This window comes from Diceros bicornis, chromosome 2 (genome assembly GCF_020826845.1).
Source record: "Diceros bicornis minor isolate mBicDic1 chromosome 2, mDicBic1.mat.cur, whole genome shotgun sequence".
Taxonomy (NCBI): domain Eukaryota; kingdom Metazoa; phylum Chordata; class Mammalia; order Perissodactyla; family Rhinocerotidae; genus Diceros; species Diceros bicornis.
The window spans coordinates 19,494,344-19,509,528 of NC_080741.1; the positions used below are offsets into that span (position 1 = coordinate 19,494,344).

Sequence of the window (15,185 nt, forward strand, 5' to 3'; positions counted from 1 at the left end):
TTTCCTCTTCTGTAAAGTGGAGGTAATAATAGTGTCTCTTTCATAGTGTTGTTATGAGGATAAATGAGCTGATATATGGAAAGTACTCAGAACAGTTCCTGGCACGTAAGCACTATAAAAGTGTTTACCACCACCACCTCCTCCTGTTATTATTGTTTTTTCTTATTGTTGTTAAATTTTTTTTTCCAGATCATTGATCACTCAGGAGATCCTGCAGAAGGAGTATATAAAACTTATATTTATGTAGAAAAGATTATTAAACAGGTAAATATACGTTCCCTGTAAGATTTCATCTAAAATATTTTAAGACTATTTTCCATAAAATTAGGTTTTCCGGGGGCCAGCCCCGTGGTGTAGTGGTTAAGTTCTTGCACTCTGCTTAGGCGGCCCAGGGTTCAAAGATTCGGATCCTGGGCGTGGACCTTCGCACCGCTCGTCAAGCCATGCTGTGGCGGCATCCCACGTACAAAATAGAGGAAGATGGGCACAGATGTTAGCTCAGGGCTAATCTTCCTCAGCAAAAAGAGGAGGATTGGCAATGGATGTTAGCTGGGAGCCAGCCTTCATCACAAAAAAAAAAAAATTGGGTTTTCCGGAGAAAATCCCTTGTTTGTTTTTTTGGAAACAATACCTGGGGAGAGTGCCATTGTTTCGGGTGGGAGTCCATCCTATGATATTATTGTGGTCTTACTAGTATCACGTATCTTTATCTCTCATCTGTCTCACAAAACTATTTGATGCTTCAATACCTGGTAGGTGTAAAATGGATTACAAAAGAGATAGATAAAAAGAAGTATTTAGGGGAAGATGTTCATCCTGTTCAATAGAAAATCTCTCAGATTCTGTGTGCACCTTAAATTTTTGTAAATGCAAAAAATCCTTCTCACGTTTTTTCACTACATTGTCCCTAACAGCACAGAAGGGTGAAAACACACCTCTAGGTGTCTGAGGTCATAGATCATAGAGCTCTCTCGAACTGAAAGTTCGTATGGTATCTCGAGTATTATCTTGAAAATTTATGTGAGTTATGTAGTCTGCTTGATATTATACCTGTGTTTATTTTTAATATTAAAAATAATTTAAAATTATATATCAGCAAAAATGCTAATAATGATAATTAAAAAAAAAATAACTCCTCATCTTCAGGTAGAATGGGCACAAGAGGAAGATGTACCATGTTTAGCCTGTGGTTGCCCATACCTGCTGACAGCTCCCCCAGAGGGCTGGGGACCCTATTTGAAAAGTAAGGGATTAGATCACTTTTTAAAATTAACTCGCATTACAAGTATGGAGATTTGTTGTCAGAGAAAAAGAATGAGCCCCAAAACATAATGGTAAGACTTCTGGCAACACATTTTGTATAGTGTTCTTTAGTGTAAAGATTGACATTATCAATTTTGATCTTCTCAACAACCTTGTGCGTTTTAGGACCAAGATAAATAAAACGAATCGAACAAAATAAATTTCAAGTGAAAATGGACATTATTTATCATCTTTATGCTTGAAGGGCAACATATTTTTAGTGATATAAAGACTAGATATCACAGCAGAGATATTTGATATCAAGAAACCCCATCTTAGTAATTAAATTCTTATAAAAATGTAAAGCGGCATATTTCTTAGGCATTAGCACGATCTTTAACATTATTCACCAGCCAGATATAACCAAAGATATTGTGTACCATTTTGCAGAAAACAGATCCCGTGGGAGTCAAATACCCCTCTAACTTTATTTTTAATAAAAGAGAGAGGTCTGTTTTTATTATTTTAATATCTCTTTGTTTATTTATAGACTAGTGTTTATTTGTATAGTTATAAATTTGTTCTTGTAGGTACTGTACAAAGGCCAGAGGTTTGGACTTGCCCCCTCGGTAGGTGCAGCCCCCTCAGGCCTGTGTGCCAACACGGCTACAAGGTGTTTATCTTCTTCATTTGTTTTTGTATGCTTGCTCTTGGTGTTCAGGACATCCTGGGCTTTGAGAACACAGACCTGGAGACTAAGGATTTGGGCAGTGAAGATTCTATTCCAGAAGAAGATGATTTTGGTGATGTTTTGTGGGACATACATGATGAACAAGAGCAAATGGAAACTTTTCAGCAGGCTTCAAATTCAGCCCATGATTTGGGATTCGAGAAGGTAAGCATTTGGTGTATTGTTCCAACAAAGATCAGTCGCCACTTAAAGGCTATATTATGGTTGTATTTTCACCTAAATATAGTCAAGGTGAGTGATTGTGTTAGTGTCTGCCTTCAAGGCTTGATTACGTTGAGATATATGTTTAGGTTTGTATCATATGAAAGATATGTGAGATTCAAATATACTGCTGGGCATGAAACATTTTTAGTTAGATTAGGATTTATCAACCACATGTTCATTATGCGACCATCTGCAATTCACCAAACCAAGATTAGGAGAGCTAGGAAACTTGATAAAATAGTACGGCTATCTATTCTTCCAATTCTTGGAAGAATCAAAATATCAAACATTCAGAAAACAAAGCACAGTAGTTAATGCAATAGACAAATCAGTCCATCAGCATCCTTAAATATCTAGACAAATGAACAGAATTTGAAGTGCACAAAGAATCTGTGTCCAAGTTCAAAAAATACTTAATATTTAAAAATTAATGTAAAAACTAATATTTTAAAGAATATTACCATAGCTGTCACTAACAGCTGTATTTTTATAAGACTTTTATAATTTAGATTGTCTATGTTTATGTCCTGGTTCCACCAGTTCCTAACTATGGATTTTGATCAAGTTACTTCACTCTAGACTTTGACTTTCTTGTCTGTAAAATGAGAATAACCAATAGTACCTACCCAGGGTTGTTGGGAGGACTAAAGCAGATAATGCACATAAAGCACTTGGCACAGTTCCTGGGACATGATAAATGTTAAATTGTTGTTTTTTTATAAGAGAATATTGTTATTGTTATTTTATGAGTGAAGAGCCTAAGGTTCATATGATGGTTTACCTAAGAGCACACAGGGAGTAGATAGCAGATCCAGGATTTGAACCTAGCTCCAAATCCTTTGCTCTTTCTATGGCAAGGGGTCTTAACTTGGGAACCGTGGGTCTATAAATGGGCTTTATGTGGGACCGTGAACTAAATTGTTAGGATTTCGAGGTCGTAAATCAATAAAACCGTTTGCTTCTTGAGAAGCATCATTGCTATCAGAATTATTTGAGTTCCTGGGGAATATATTCTGTATTTAGATATGACAAACAGAAAAACTGATTGAAAAACTATACCAAGTAATTACCTGTTGTAGTTGCTGGAAATTTCTGCTACACTAAAGCTAACCACAAACTACTCATTACAAATTCTTTTAATTCCTTACCAGCTACCATTTAGACCACTGGTTCACTTAATAGACACCTCAAGCCCCAACATGACTTTGGAAACTCCTTCATAACTTCTGAGATATTTTGGTTTTCTGAGTGTGTTTTTTTACAGCTCTGAACCAGTTTTTGGTGTCTGGGGAAAGCCTGGTAGATACGGGTTCTTGGACTTTGCCTAGAGCTCACTCAATTTCAGAAAGATCTCTAGTGGCCTATCCTAACTTGATTCTCTGCAGCAGGTTGGGAGACTCCAAAGCCCCAGACAAAACCTGCTCTTGTTTGGACCTGTTCTCAGAAGTCCCTGGAAACTGAGGTGGTCTCCAGGACAGGTGTTCTTCTGACCAGGAGGGCGAGGATGCCTGCCGGCGCCCTCAAGGCCCTGTGATACTTCCTGTGGTTTAGGGTGTCCCTGCTGCATTCTGCAAAACATCTGAACATTGCAGAACGCCACAGGGATCTTAAGTGTTGTCCCTCATCTGTTAATTTACAGCAGTACTATACGTAGGGAAAATTGGGGCCCATTCTTAGTTGACTACTTGGGGCATATTTAACTAGCCATAAAAGGAAGCAGTTATGAGGAGGCTATTGACTGAAAGTAGATTTCATTTTCTCGTGCAGCTTTTCCCCAGTAATTTCAGAGGAGAATCAGAAGTTGCCTATTTAGTATTCTGAGAGGCATGTGCTTCCTCACAACTTACATTCATTTTCGTTTCTAGTATTACCAGCGCCTCAATGATCTAGTGGCCGCGCCAGCACCGATTCCACCCCTTCTTGTATCTGGAGGACCAGGCTCTGGAAAATCCCTTCTTTTATCAAAGTGGTATGATGCAGTGCAATTAAATTGTTATCATCCTTGTTGTTTGAATTAGAGAATTTATTCAACAAAATGTATTATTGCGTGTCTCCCCTCTTGCATGGCCTGAACTAAACGTTACAAAAGCAAAAAGGAGGAAGATAATAGATTCATGCCCTGAAGTATATCCAATTTGGATGTTAGAGAGAAGATATGGAATAGGAGCATTGGTGACTGTACATAAATTATGTAGGTCAGAGCTGAGGGAGTGCTGTGTAAGGGAGTGGTCAGTATGGCATGGATTTAGGGAATTATAGAGGGGAATATACCTTGATCTTCAACTATTGGCGTCATCTTAAAAGTTTCATTGGGCTTTTAAATGTTTGAAATAGGACAAAGACAGACTGTTTAGAGTGAAATAAATCCTAAAGAATATCAAAATAAAAGATAACCTTTACTATGACTGTAAACTAGTTCTTCAAATTATGGACTAGGGTTCATATAAGCTAATAAACTCTTTTTAGTTTCGTTTTAGTGCATCATGTTATTTAAAAACAAGGCGTAAGAATATTTTCTTTCATTCATAATTATTACTTACATTGAAGAGTTAGCATATGTTTCCTTTTTATTGCCCTTATATTTAAAGTTATGTTTGCAAAGTAATATTTTTATACTTAACAAAGAAACTTCTTTTTTTCTCTGATAACATTTTTTTGTGTGTCTGTGAAGAAGATCAGCCCTGAGCTAACATCCATGCTAATCCTCCTCTTTTTGCTGAGGAAGACCCACTCTGAGCTAACATCTATTGCCAATCCTCCTCCTTTTTTTTCCCCCAAAGCCCCAGTAGATAGTTGTATGTCATAGCTGCACATCCGTCTAATTGCTGTATGTGGGACGCAGCCTCAGCATGGCTGGAGAGGTGGTGCGTCAGTGTGCGCCCAGGATCCGAACCCCGGCCGCCAGTAGCGGAGCGGGAGCACTCAACTGCTAAGCCACAGGGCTGGCCCATGATAACATTTTTTTTTTTTAATTTTTAAATAATATTTATTCATATTTTAGTACAAATCTGAATGAAGTCATACAAGTTATCCAAAACTAATAACCTCATGGAATTATTATTATTGGTTTTTTTTTTTTAGCATTTTCCTCTTCAGTTTATTTTTTTTATTTTTATTTTTTTTAAATTTTTTGTTTATTGCAGTAACATTGGTTTATGACATTGTAAAAATTTCAGGTGTACATCATTGTACTTCTATTTCTGCATAGATTACATCATGTTCACCACCAAAATACTAATTACAACCCATCACCACACGCATGTACTGAATTATCCCTTTCACCCTCCTCCCTCCCCCCTTCCCCTCTGGTAACCACCAATCCAATCTCTGTCCCTATGATAACATATTTTTAATTAAAGGTTAATGCTCGTTTTCCTAATACCTTAATCTCAAATGTACACTATTTTGGTTTATATTAGTTAACATCAATTTGTAATTAAAATGAATCTATAAATTTTAGAGGTTTATTTAAAAGGATCTAAAAGTGGAGAAAAAAATGGAAATTTCCTATGTTTATTCAAAAGTGACTGACCGTGTGATTTCTGACAGGTAGCATTTGATGTTTAATGCATTGTGAATTCTTTTTTGTTGACTGTTAAGGAGCTTCATCAATCTTGTAAAAAGTCTTTTTCTTTCAGGATTCAATTACAGCAGAAGAATTCCCCTAACACGCTAATTCTTTCTCATTTTGTGGGGAGGCCCATGTCAACCAGCTCAGAGTCTTCCTTGATTATTAAACGATTAACTCTAAAGGTATAGTAGGCCATCTTTTGGAATTACCAGAATTTTTTTTTAGATTCAGAAATTGTTGGGGCTAAGTACCTGATGATAAACAATCATCAATATTACCCATTTGTTTTCGTTGTGTATAAGGTTAAAAAGCATACTCGATGCAATCGTGTCCTCTTGATGACTCATTTTGGTAAAAAGTAGGGATGGAAATATTTCCCACCTGCTATGGTGAAGTATAACTACTTTGATTTGTGTGTGTTCTCGTCTTGCAGTTGATGCAACACTCTTGGTCAGTATCCGCTCTGACACTGGATCCTGCTAAGCTTCTAGAAGAATTTCCACGTTGGCTAGAAAAGCTCTCGGCTCGTCATCAAGGCAGCGTCATCATCATTATTGATTCTATAGATCAAGTTCAGGTACTGTTTTCACTTTGTAATCTATTGATACAGTCATAGACAAAAATATGAGTGATGGCTGTGGCAAGCATTTAAATTATATGTTGTGAGAAAAAATTGTTGATGTTGTTTCTTTTATTTCTGTTTAATTTCTAGGGAGGAAGCCTGTAGATAAAAAAAAATATACTGTATGCCAGTGGATTTTAGTACCTTATTGACAAAGACCAACTGAATTTACACAACTAGCAAAGATTGTTCATTTTGACAAATTATTAGGGCCTTGGTATTTCCTTAAGTGTCCAGTGTTCAGATCAGCAATAATAGTGTTTTGCCACTTGTTCTTTTAGTATTCTGAGATAAATCATCCAAGAATAAGATTTTATCCTTAATAATAATGAGAAACTTAATGAGAATTTCATTTTACTTGGGGAAAGATTATTGGGTTGTTTTGAAATATTTTGAATTAATAGATTGAATTTTGTTTTTATATTTTTAAGCAAGTTGAAAAACACATGAAATGGCTGATAGATCCACTGCCAGTGAATGTCAGAGTAATTGTTTCTGTGAATGTAGAAACATGCCCTCCAGCATGGAGGTACGATGCTAACTTGAGTTCTTTCAGCTTACATGGAATGTTTTCAGTACAAACAAGGAAAGGTTTTTGATATGTGTTTGTTTTTCATATTTTTCATATAAGTGGCAGTGAGGATGGGGAGAGGTGGGCGGATTCAAGAAAAAGATGCAGTCTATAGGATTTGGTGGGAGGTTAGATCTGGGATGTGAGGGAGGAGAAGGCTGGGATGACTTCCAAGTTTCTGACTTGAGAAATTGACTAAATTGTGGTTCCATGAGCTGAAATAGGGAACACAAAGGATGGGCAGGTTTGTAGAGGAAAGGTCATGAGTTTTGTTTTCAGAGGTGGTTAGTTTGAGGTGCCAGTTGTAGCTCCAAGTAGCAATGTCTAGTGGACAGTTAAATGGGCAGTTTATGGGTGAGGAAGATAGGGAGAGGGCTGGGCTAGGACTAGTAGACCAGACACCTGTTATCCTAAAATGAGGCTTACTTTAACAGTCCTAAAAAAGAGATACAGTGATTGAATTCTGTAGGGCAGTGTTTCGCAACCCATTTTTGACCCCCTAAAGAACCTTTTTAGACAATTTCTTCCTAATCACGTTCCCCCCAAGAAATTTTAATACTACACATGTACTATATGTCAGTTTATGTATTTAAACAGATATGTGTGTATATCTGTGCTTTATATATAAAGAATAAGATTTTTTTCTCCCCTCTTACCCTGAAACAATTTTCACCACCCTGCTGAGAATGCATGTTGTTAGGTGATTAAATTCCAACTGGATTATAAGTAACTTGTGAGCAAAGACTCTATCTTGTACTGTTCCTCATAGGTACTAATAGCTATGTTTAGTTTTACTGATATTACAGAACATAGAACTAGAAATCTTTTACTACCTCACTGTCTACTGTATGTGCTATTTATTTTATAACAGTCTTTGTTGTGATTAATTGCTGAAAGTAATGACACACATTAGACTAAATGAAATATTAGTTAATATGATTAACAGAGATTAGTGTTGCTTATTTTATAAATGCAGTATAAAAAATTAATTCTTATGATGGATTTTGACTTGTGGGTAGATTACAGCTTTTGCAGTATTATTAGAAGAGAATTTCATTTTTTTTTCTTTAAATAAAAGGTTGTGGCCTACACTTCATCTTGATCCTTTAAATCCAAAAGATGCCAAATCTATTATAATTGCAGAATGCCACTCTGTAGACATTAAATTGAGTAAAGAGCAGGTAAGTATTTTTAATTTTGCTGCTATCTTTTACTTTCCACTTTCCTGTAAAACGTCTTATATGTGACTTAAAATTCAGTGTAGGAACTCTCTGTGGTTATCAGGAAAATTGGAGTTTAGTAATTTCTTTGTTAAATACATTTGCTCTTAAACTAATAACAAATAAAGAAGAAGGAATAAAAAAAGATTTAGATCTTAAGGTTTATTTTATTATATTATATTAAGTAGTTATTTTAAAAGCAAAAAAGCTTTGCATGTGACTGGCATCTGTGACCTGCCGCCACAAGGCGGTGCTGCTGCTGATGAGATGGCGGGAACCGTGTCATTTCTGTGGGAATATTTGTTAATGGCTCTGTTGTAAAGACTGCTTAATTCCAGGGTGGTTTTTGTCTTTTTGTTTTGTTCTTTGGTAAACTGGTGCAGGAGAAGAAGCTAGAGCGACACTGTCGTTCTGCTACAACCTGCAATGCCCTTTATGTCACCCTTTTCGGCAAAATGATTGCGCGGTAAGTGGTGGTGATTTTACGTGATCTTCTGCATGTTTTCTGTTTGCTGCAGACTGCTTCCGCACCATGTGAAACTGAGAACTGGTCATTACGACAATCCCTGGGCCACTCAGATTCTGTTTATTCTAACAGCGATACTAACATCCTGTGAGCATGTAACTTATGACTGAAGATTGATCGCCCGTGAATTATCAGAGATTGTTGGATATATTTGTCTAATTTTCATCACACTAACCTTTTCCTTACCGAGGGTTGCACAAGAAGGCCATCTTCAGCCTCATTTGGGGCCCATGCGTGCTCCTTGTCACCTGCTTGAGGCCCTAGCTTTGAGAAAGTGAGGAGACAACTGAGGTATAAAAATGTTATATCAGGTGTCCTTAAATGTTGGTAGGTAGGTATGTAGGTAGGAATTTTTGTCTCTGTTCTCAAATCCTGCTAAACCTTTCACCATAAAAATCGTTTTTCTATTTTAGATATCCATAATTAATTTGCCTTTAGATAAACATTAGGAAGTTTTGCTACTTTTATTCTTTGGTACAGCCTCACCCTACTTTGTTTGTCTCTTCACAACCAGAGGTAAAAAGATTAATACTTTTCACAGTATCTAGTACTCTTGTCTCTTAATTCCATGTTCTCATCTTAGGCACCAAACCTGAAATGAAGAAATCTTCTAAAACCTTGACTTGCCCACGATATTTCCACTATCCTTTCCCACTGTTCCCAGAGTTGTGCAGTGAATCTGGCCTCTGGGAGCGTCAGTAGCTTGCACAGGTATAGTTCAAGAGTGTGAGTCACTTGCCATATATTTCATAGTACAGTCATGTGCCACATAATGATGTTTTGCTCAATGACAGACCACAAAAACGATGGTGGTCCCATAAGATTAGTACCATATAGCCTAGGTGTGTAGTAGGCTATACCATCTAGGCTTGTGTGTGTACACTCTATGACGTTCACACAATGAAATCGCCTATCGATGCATTTCTCAGAACGTATCCCCGTCATTAAGCAACGCACAACTGTATTTATTGAAATTATCTATTTTAAGAGGGATTATGGACCTTTTTTTTTGTTTTTTTTCTCTTTGCTGTATATCTTTGTATTTAAAAAAGAAACTACTGGTAAATATTGTGTAATATTTTAAAACAAACCCCCATGTTTTGTGATTTTCTTTAGCCTGATGTTTTCTAAATTCTGGCTCTAAACAAATTTAATTTGCATGGCTAACTAACTAATAATACTTATTTATAATTATTTTCCTGCTTCCTGAATTTAGGTTGCATGCTTCTATATGATCAGAACCATGTCTTACTCATTTTTATGTTCCATAATGCATAGTAGTTGCTTGACATATAGTAAGTCCCAGCATATGTTTATTAAATTGAATTAAACGGTATACTAAAATAAACTTGATGACTCTAGCAGCCCCATAAAACTATCATTTTCCTGTATCGTGTTTTATTGAATTCCTGTTATTATCAGTTATAGTCCAAAAAATAGAGATAAAATAGACCATTGTATTTATTTACTCCAAATTTTTCACAGTTGTTGGCAGTCTGTAAGAAATTAAATCTATTCTCAATTCCAACAGTGCTGGGAGAGCAAGCAATTTAGATAAAATCCTTCATCAGTGTTTCCAGTGTCAAGATACTGTTTCATTATATAGACTTGTTCTGCGATCTATCCAGGAGTCCATGGCAAATGATGTGGATAAAGAGCTAATGAAACAGGTAAAGTGTAATAAACTTATAAAAGGAAAATTATTTTGCCTTGTTTGTATTTGTGTGTGAATTGAAGTAAATAGCAATTCTTTTTAAATTTGTACTTAAAAATGTTTCAAGCATATACAGGAATGCTTGCAGCCATAGTGTGCTTGTGGCCAGAAATGATATCTCAGGAAATTTGCATTTTCCTGATAATCAATGAGATTTTCCATCCTTTCATGTTTATTGGCTATTCTTGTTTCCTCTTTTGTGAATTGGTTGTTCAAGTCTTTTACCCATTTTTTAATTGAGTTGTTTGTCATTTTTGTATTGATCTATACTTCTTAAATGTTCTGCATACTGAATAAAAATCCTTTGTTATAGAGTTTGCAAATAAATGTCTTTTTCCTGTTTGTTTCTTGTCTTTTAACTCTATGGTGTAATTCGTTATACAAAGTTTTGTTTTCATGAATTCAGATTTATCAGCAGTTTCTTTTAAGGTTTATGCCTATTGTATCTTATTTAAAAAATTATTTGCTATCATAAATGTGTTCTAATATGTATTTTGTTCCCTTGGAATATTTTACAGTTTTTTTTTTTTTTTTTGCTGAGGAAGATTCTCCCTGAGCTAACGTCTGGCGCCAATCTTCCTCTTTTTGCTCGAGGAAAATTTGCCCTGAGCTAACATCTGTGCCAGTCTTCCTCTATTTTGTATGTGGGTTACCGCCACAGCATGGCTGCCGAAAAGTGGTGTAGGTCCACGCCTGGGAACTGAACCCGGGCTGCTGAAGCGGAGCATGCCAAACCTAACTACTAGGCTGTGGGGCTGGCCCCAAAGTTTTGTTCTTCATGTGTAAATCCTTAACTCATGTTGATTTATTTTTGTTTATTGTAGGAAGGAATCTGCTGTTTAATCTTTTATCATATGGCTAGCTATTTGTTCAGTTTACTAAATAGTACTTCTTATCTACTGATTTGGAATGCCGCATGTCGAATATCAAGCTCACATATAAACATGGGTCTGTTTCTAGGCTCTTCTGTTCAATTTTGCCTATTCTTTGCCAATACCACAGTGTCTTAACTATTAGAACTTTAAAGTAAGCTTTGATATTTGTTTGGGCAAGCCCTCTCTTGTTATTATTCTTCACAACTCTCTTGGCTAATTTCCCATATGTATTTTTAGAATTGGCTCAGCAAGTGCCATGGAAACTTATTTTGGAATTTTAATTGGAATTGCATTGAATTTAGAAATTTAGTTGGGGAAAATTATCATATACATCTTCTCCTCTGTGAAAAACTAAATAGCTCTCCATTTATTTAGTCATCTTCCTTAATGCTTTTAAATAATGTTTTATCTTCTTCCCCATAAAGGTCCTGCACATCTTTTAAGATTTGTTTCTAAGGACTCTACACTCAAAATAACATTTTTAAATTGTTGCTAGCATATTCAATTTTGGTTTTTGAAAATTCATTTTATATCTGGCAACCTTGCTGAACTCATAGTTTGAACATGGATCCATTTTTATGTTAATTTCTCAGCTTGGGGGTTCCTGGGGTTTTGACTTTTCTTCCTACCCACAAGCCCACAGGCTTCCTTGTCTTCTCCTCATGTCTGTGGGCTGCTGTTTCCCCATGCACGCCTTCACTAAGGGGACAGCTCTTGGAAGGCCCAGTGTTGGCAAGGATTGTAGTTCCAACTCCTCACCTCACGGGATTTCAGGGCTCACCTTCCATCCCCACTGCGGGTGTGAAAACCCAAGCCCTTAAGTTACCAGGGCTGCTGTCTGTCCTCTCTCCCCTCATCCCCCAGGGACAGTGGCTCCAGCACTTAGCCCTCTGATTTTCAGTTCCCTGTTCATTTTTGACGCCTAGGGGATTTCCCTCTCTTTCTTGCAGGTTCAACTATGCTGTTAGAAATGTTTTGTTATATGTTGTCTGATATTAAAAGGCATTTGTAGTAGGAAGGCCAGTTTCTTCTAGCATCTTCCCAGAATTGGAACTCTGTTATTCGTTTTAATAATACACTCCCTGCAGTTTTAATTTTCACTATATTTTTTTCTATATGTGTGTTATCTTTGGCATGCTAGATTTTATATATAATGATCTTATTGTTGATTAATTTTTTTGGAAAGTGTGTTTTATTCTAAGAAAGCTGTTTCTTTATTAAATCATTTGAACTGTAAATTTGAATAAGAAGTTAATACGCTAAAAAGAATTATGGAAATTTTAATGGCTGTTAGTTACTTATAGAGATGCTTTATGATCATTGTTAATTCGTTTCTTTACCTAGATTCTCTGCCTCGTAAATGTTAGTCACAATGGCGTGAGTGAATCAGAATTGATGGAACTCTATCCTCAGATGTCCTGGGCTGTCTTGACCTCCCTTATTCACAGTTTACACAAAATGTGTTTGTTGACTTATGGTTGTGGCCTGCTCAAGTTTCAGCATCTACAGGTAAATGTTTTTTTAATAAGGTTTTTTTATTTATAAATGTCAACATATCATTGCGTGCTGTATTATGCTATACCATGCTGTTTTAAATGTTTCAATTATAAGACAAAATTGAAATCTGAAATTTGGCATTACAAATTTTTTTTGCAGTGGTTTTAGGTTAGATGTAAAATTTGGCTAATATTATTCTTATGTAGTACCTTCATGAGATGGCTATTACTTTAAAAGGTAATTTCTTTCTGGAAGTGGTTTCACTGCATTGCTGGTATAATTGTATATGTATTAAGAGCTTGAAATCTGTAAGTCAGTCTGCCTCTGTTCATAACCCAGCTCTTCACAGCTGAATAGCTTTGTAACCTTGGGCAAGTCATCTAAGCCTTGAGCAGACTTTTCCAGCTTACCACAGGGGTTATAAAGAGAATTAATTGAGATGGTCCTTGGTCCTTGTGAGGCACTAGACATCATGTCCAGCACTTAGTAGTAAATGTTTAATAGTAGTAGTAGTAAATAGTAGTAAATGTTTAGGAAAGATTGACTAACATAGTTCTTATCATTTGTAATGCCATGGTTGATATATATATGCATATGAATGCAAAGGAGTCTTTCATTTGAGCATGCTGTATTGTATTTGTGGGTGTGAAATGTTTGTAATTTTACAAGCTTATCTTTCTCCTTCATTGTATATTGCTTAAATATAATTTACTTTTTAGTACTTTTTCAATCCACATTTCTGAGATTTTTAATGTATTAACTGAAAGTTTGGATTAAATTGTGTTTTGCGTTCTTAAAATATTAGTACAGGAATTTTTATTCTTGTATCAGTTTATCACACAAATATATGCTGAATTTTAAAATATTCTAATGCCGTTTCTATTATGCAACTATAAAATTGAAATAATTGTAAATTCCTTTTTACAAATTCAGTGTTAGATGGACAGTGATTTACAGAAAATAGACTGCGGTACTTTTTCTTTTTCTCCCTAGGCATGGGAAACCGTGAGACTGGAGTACATGGAAGGTGCCACCATTATTCCTTCATACAGGCAGAAGCTAATCAACTATTTCACCATGCAGCTAAGGTACTACAAATGCCCATTTTGTTCTTCTGTAACTTCTGCCACACACTCTACCTCTGTGTCCTCACTTCTCTTTCTTAGCTTATAACTTAATGTATAAAAATTTAATTATTACAAAAAAGATTAAATCCTCTATTCTGTTCATGTCAAAAGAACAAAAGATGATTATGTAAGTCTTTTAATACTATGCTAAAGATTTCAATGTAAAGTAAAATCAATGCAGGATTATTTTTATTTTATTCCAGTTAAATAGTTTAATAATATGTGTGTCCATGTATATCTGTGTGTGTATATTTGGGTCCATTGAGGGTTTTTTTTTTTAATAGTTTGATTTTAGGAAAATACCTTTAGAGTTTGGTTGGTCGCCCTGAATATCACTTTATTTGTTTTCATCATTAGAGTGGTAAAGTTTCTGATTTTGATACTTAAAGAGCCAGAGATATATGGTAAATAGATTTTTCTTCCTTCAGCATTTGTCTGAAGCCTTTGGAAGCGATCTCATTGTAGGACAGTATTACTGAGTGTGGTCCCTTCTCTTCCAATAGTCAGGACCGGGTGACCTGGAGAAGTGCAGATGAACTCCCGTGGCTTTTTCAGCAGCAGGGAAGTAAACAGAAGTTGCACGATTGCCTTCTCAATCTCTTTGTGTCTCAAAACCTTTATAAAAGGTAAGAAACTTATTTGTAGAACACCTTTCCCCAGAAAAACAGATTTAAACAGTTGTTCAGCATAACAAAGAAAAATGGCATTTTTAATTTAAAAATTAGTCCAGTTTCAGTGGTACCTGAAATTTAAAACATTGTGGGATAAATTTTAAGACAATTTGCAAATTGCCATGAGAGCTACTTTTTCTAAGAGGAATAGTAAGAAGATTGAGTATTGCTGCTTCGTAAAATCAGAGCTGGAATGATCTTGAGACAGCTTTATATCGTGATCTTGCCTTTAAAAGCAGGTTTGAATCTAAATCACCCAGAGAGGTGGTGCATGATCTCTGACTCTCAGGGCCTTCAGATATCTCAAAGTGCAGCCTTCAAACCAGACTCTGGGCTCCACAGAGAATCTGACTGGTGTTGAATTTAAAGCCAAGATTACCCTTTTTCATAAATATATTGTTTGTCTCTCCTCGTATGTTTGAATTTGCCTGTGGCAGAATCACCTTCTTATGATCCAAGCTTCTGACCTACTAAGCCCCATGAGGGGGTTTTTCTGTCTGTCTTAGAAATTGAGACGTTTCTCATAATACAGCTGCATACTTTGGTCTTTGCTCCTGAGTGAACTCTCTCCAATTTCTTTGTTGTACCTCATAA

The 15,185-nt window shown here is 35.9% G+C and overlaps 1 protein-coding gene across 2 annotated transcripts in view; it reads left to right on the forward strand.

Moving 5' to 3' along the window:
* Positions 1–15,185, forward strand: part of NPHP3 (nephrocystin 3) — a 37,915-nt gene that overhangs the window by 13,096 nt on the left and 9,634 nt on the right. For both annotated transcript variants that reach the window (XM_058553017.1, XM_058553026.1), the window contains 12 exons: positions 190–264; positions 1,964–2,137; positions 4,063–4,166; positions 5,836–5,950; positions 6,202–6,345; positions 6,822–6,919; positions 8,040–8,142; positions 8,565–8,647; positions 10,239–10,377; positions 12,641–12,805; positions 13,787–13,881; positions 14,424–14,546. In XM_058553017.1, the coding sequence (XP_058409000.1) occupies positions 190–264; positions 1,964–2,137; positions 4,063–4,166; positions 5,836–5,950; positions 6,202–6,345; positions 6,822–6,919; positions 8,040–8,142; positions 8,565–8,647; positions 10,239–10,377; positions 12,641–12,805; positions 13,787–13,881; positions 14,424–14,546 (1,418 nt within the window). The remainder of the gene's footprint in view (positions 1–189; positions 265–1,963; positions 2,138–4,062; positions 4,167–5,835; positions 5,951–6,201; positions 6,346–6,821; positions 6,920–8,039; positions 8,143–8,564; positions 8,648–10,238; positions 10,378–12,640; positions 12,806–13,786; positions 13,882–14,423; positions 14,547–15,185) is intronic.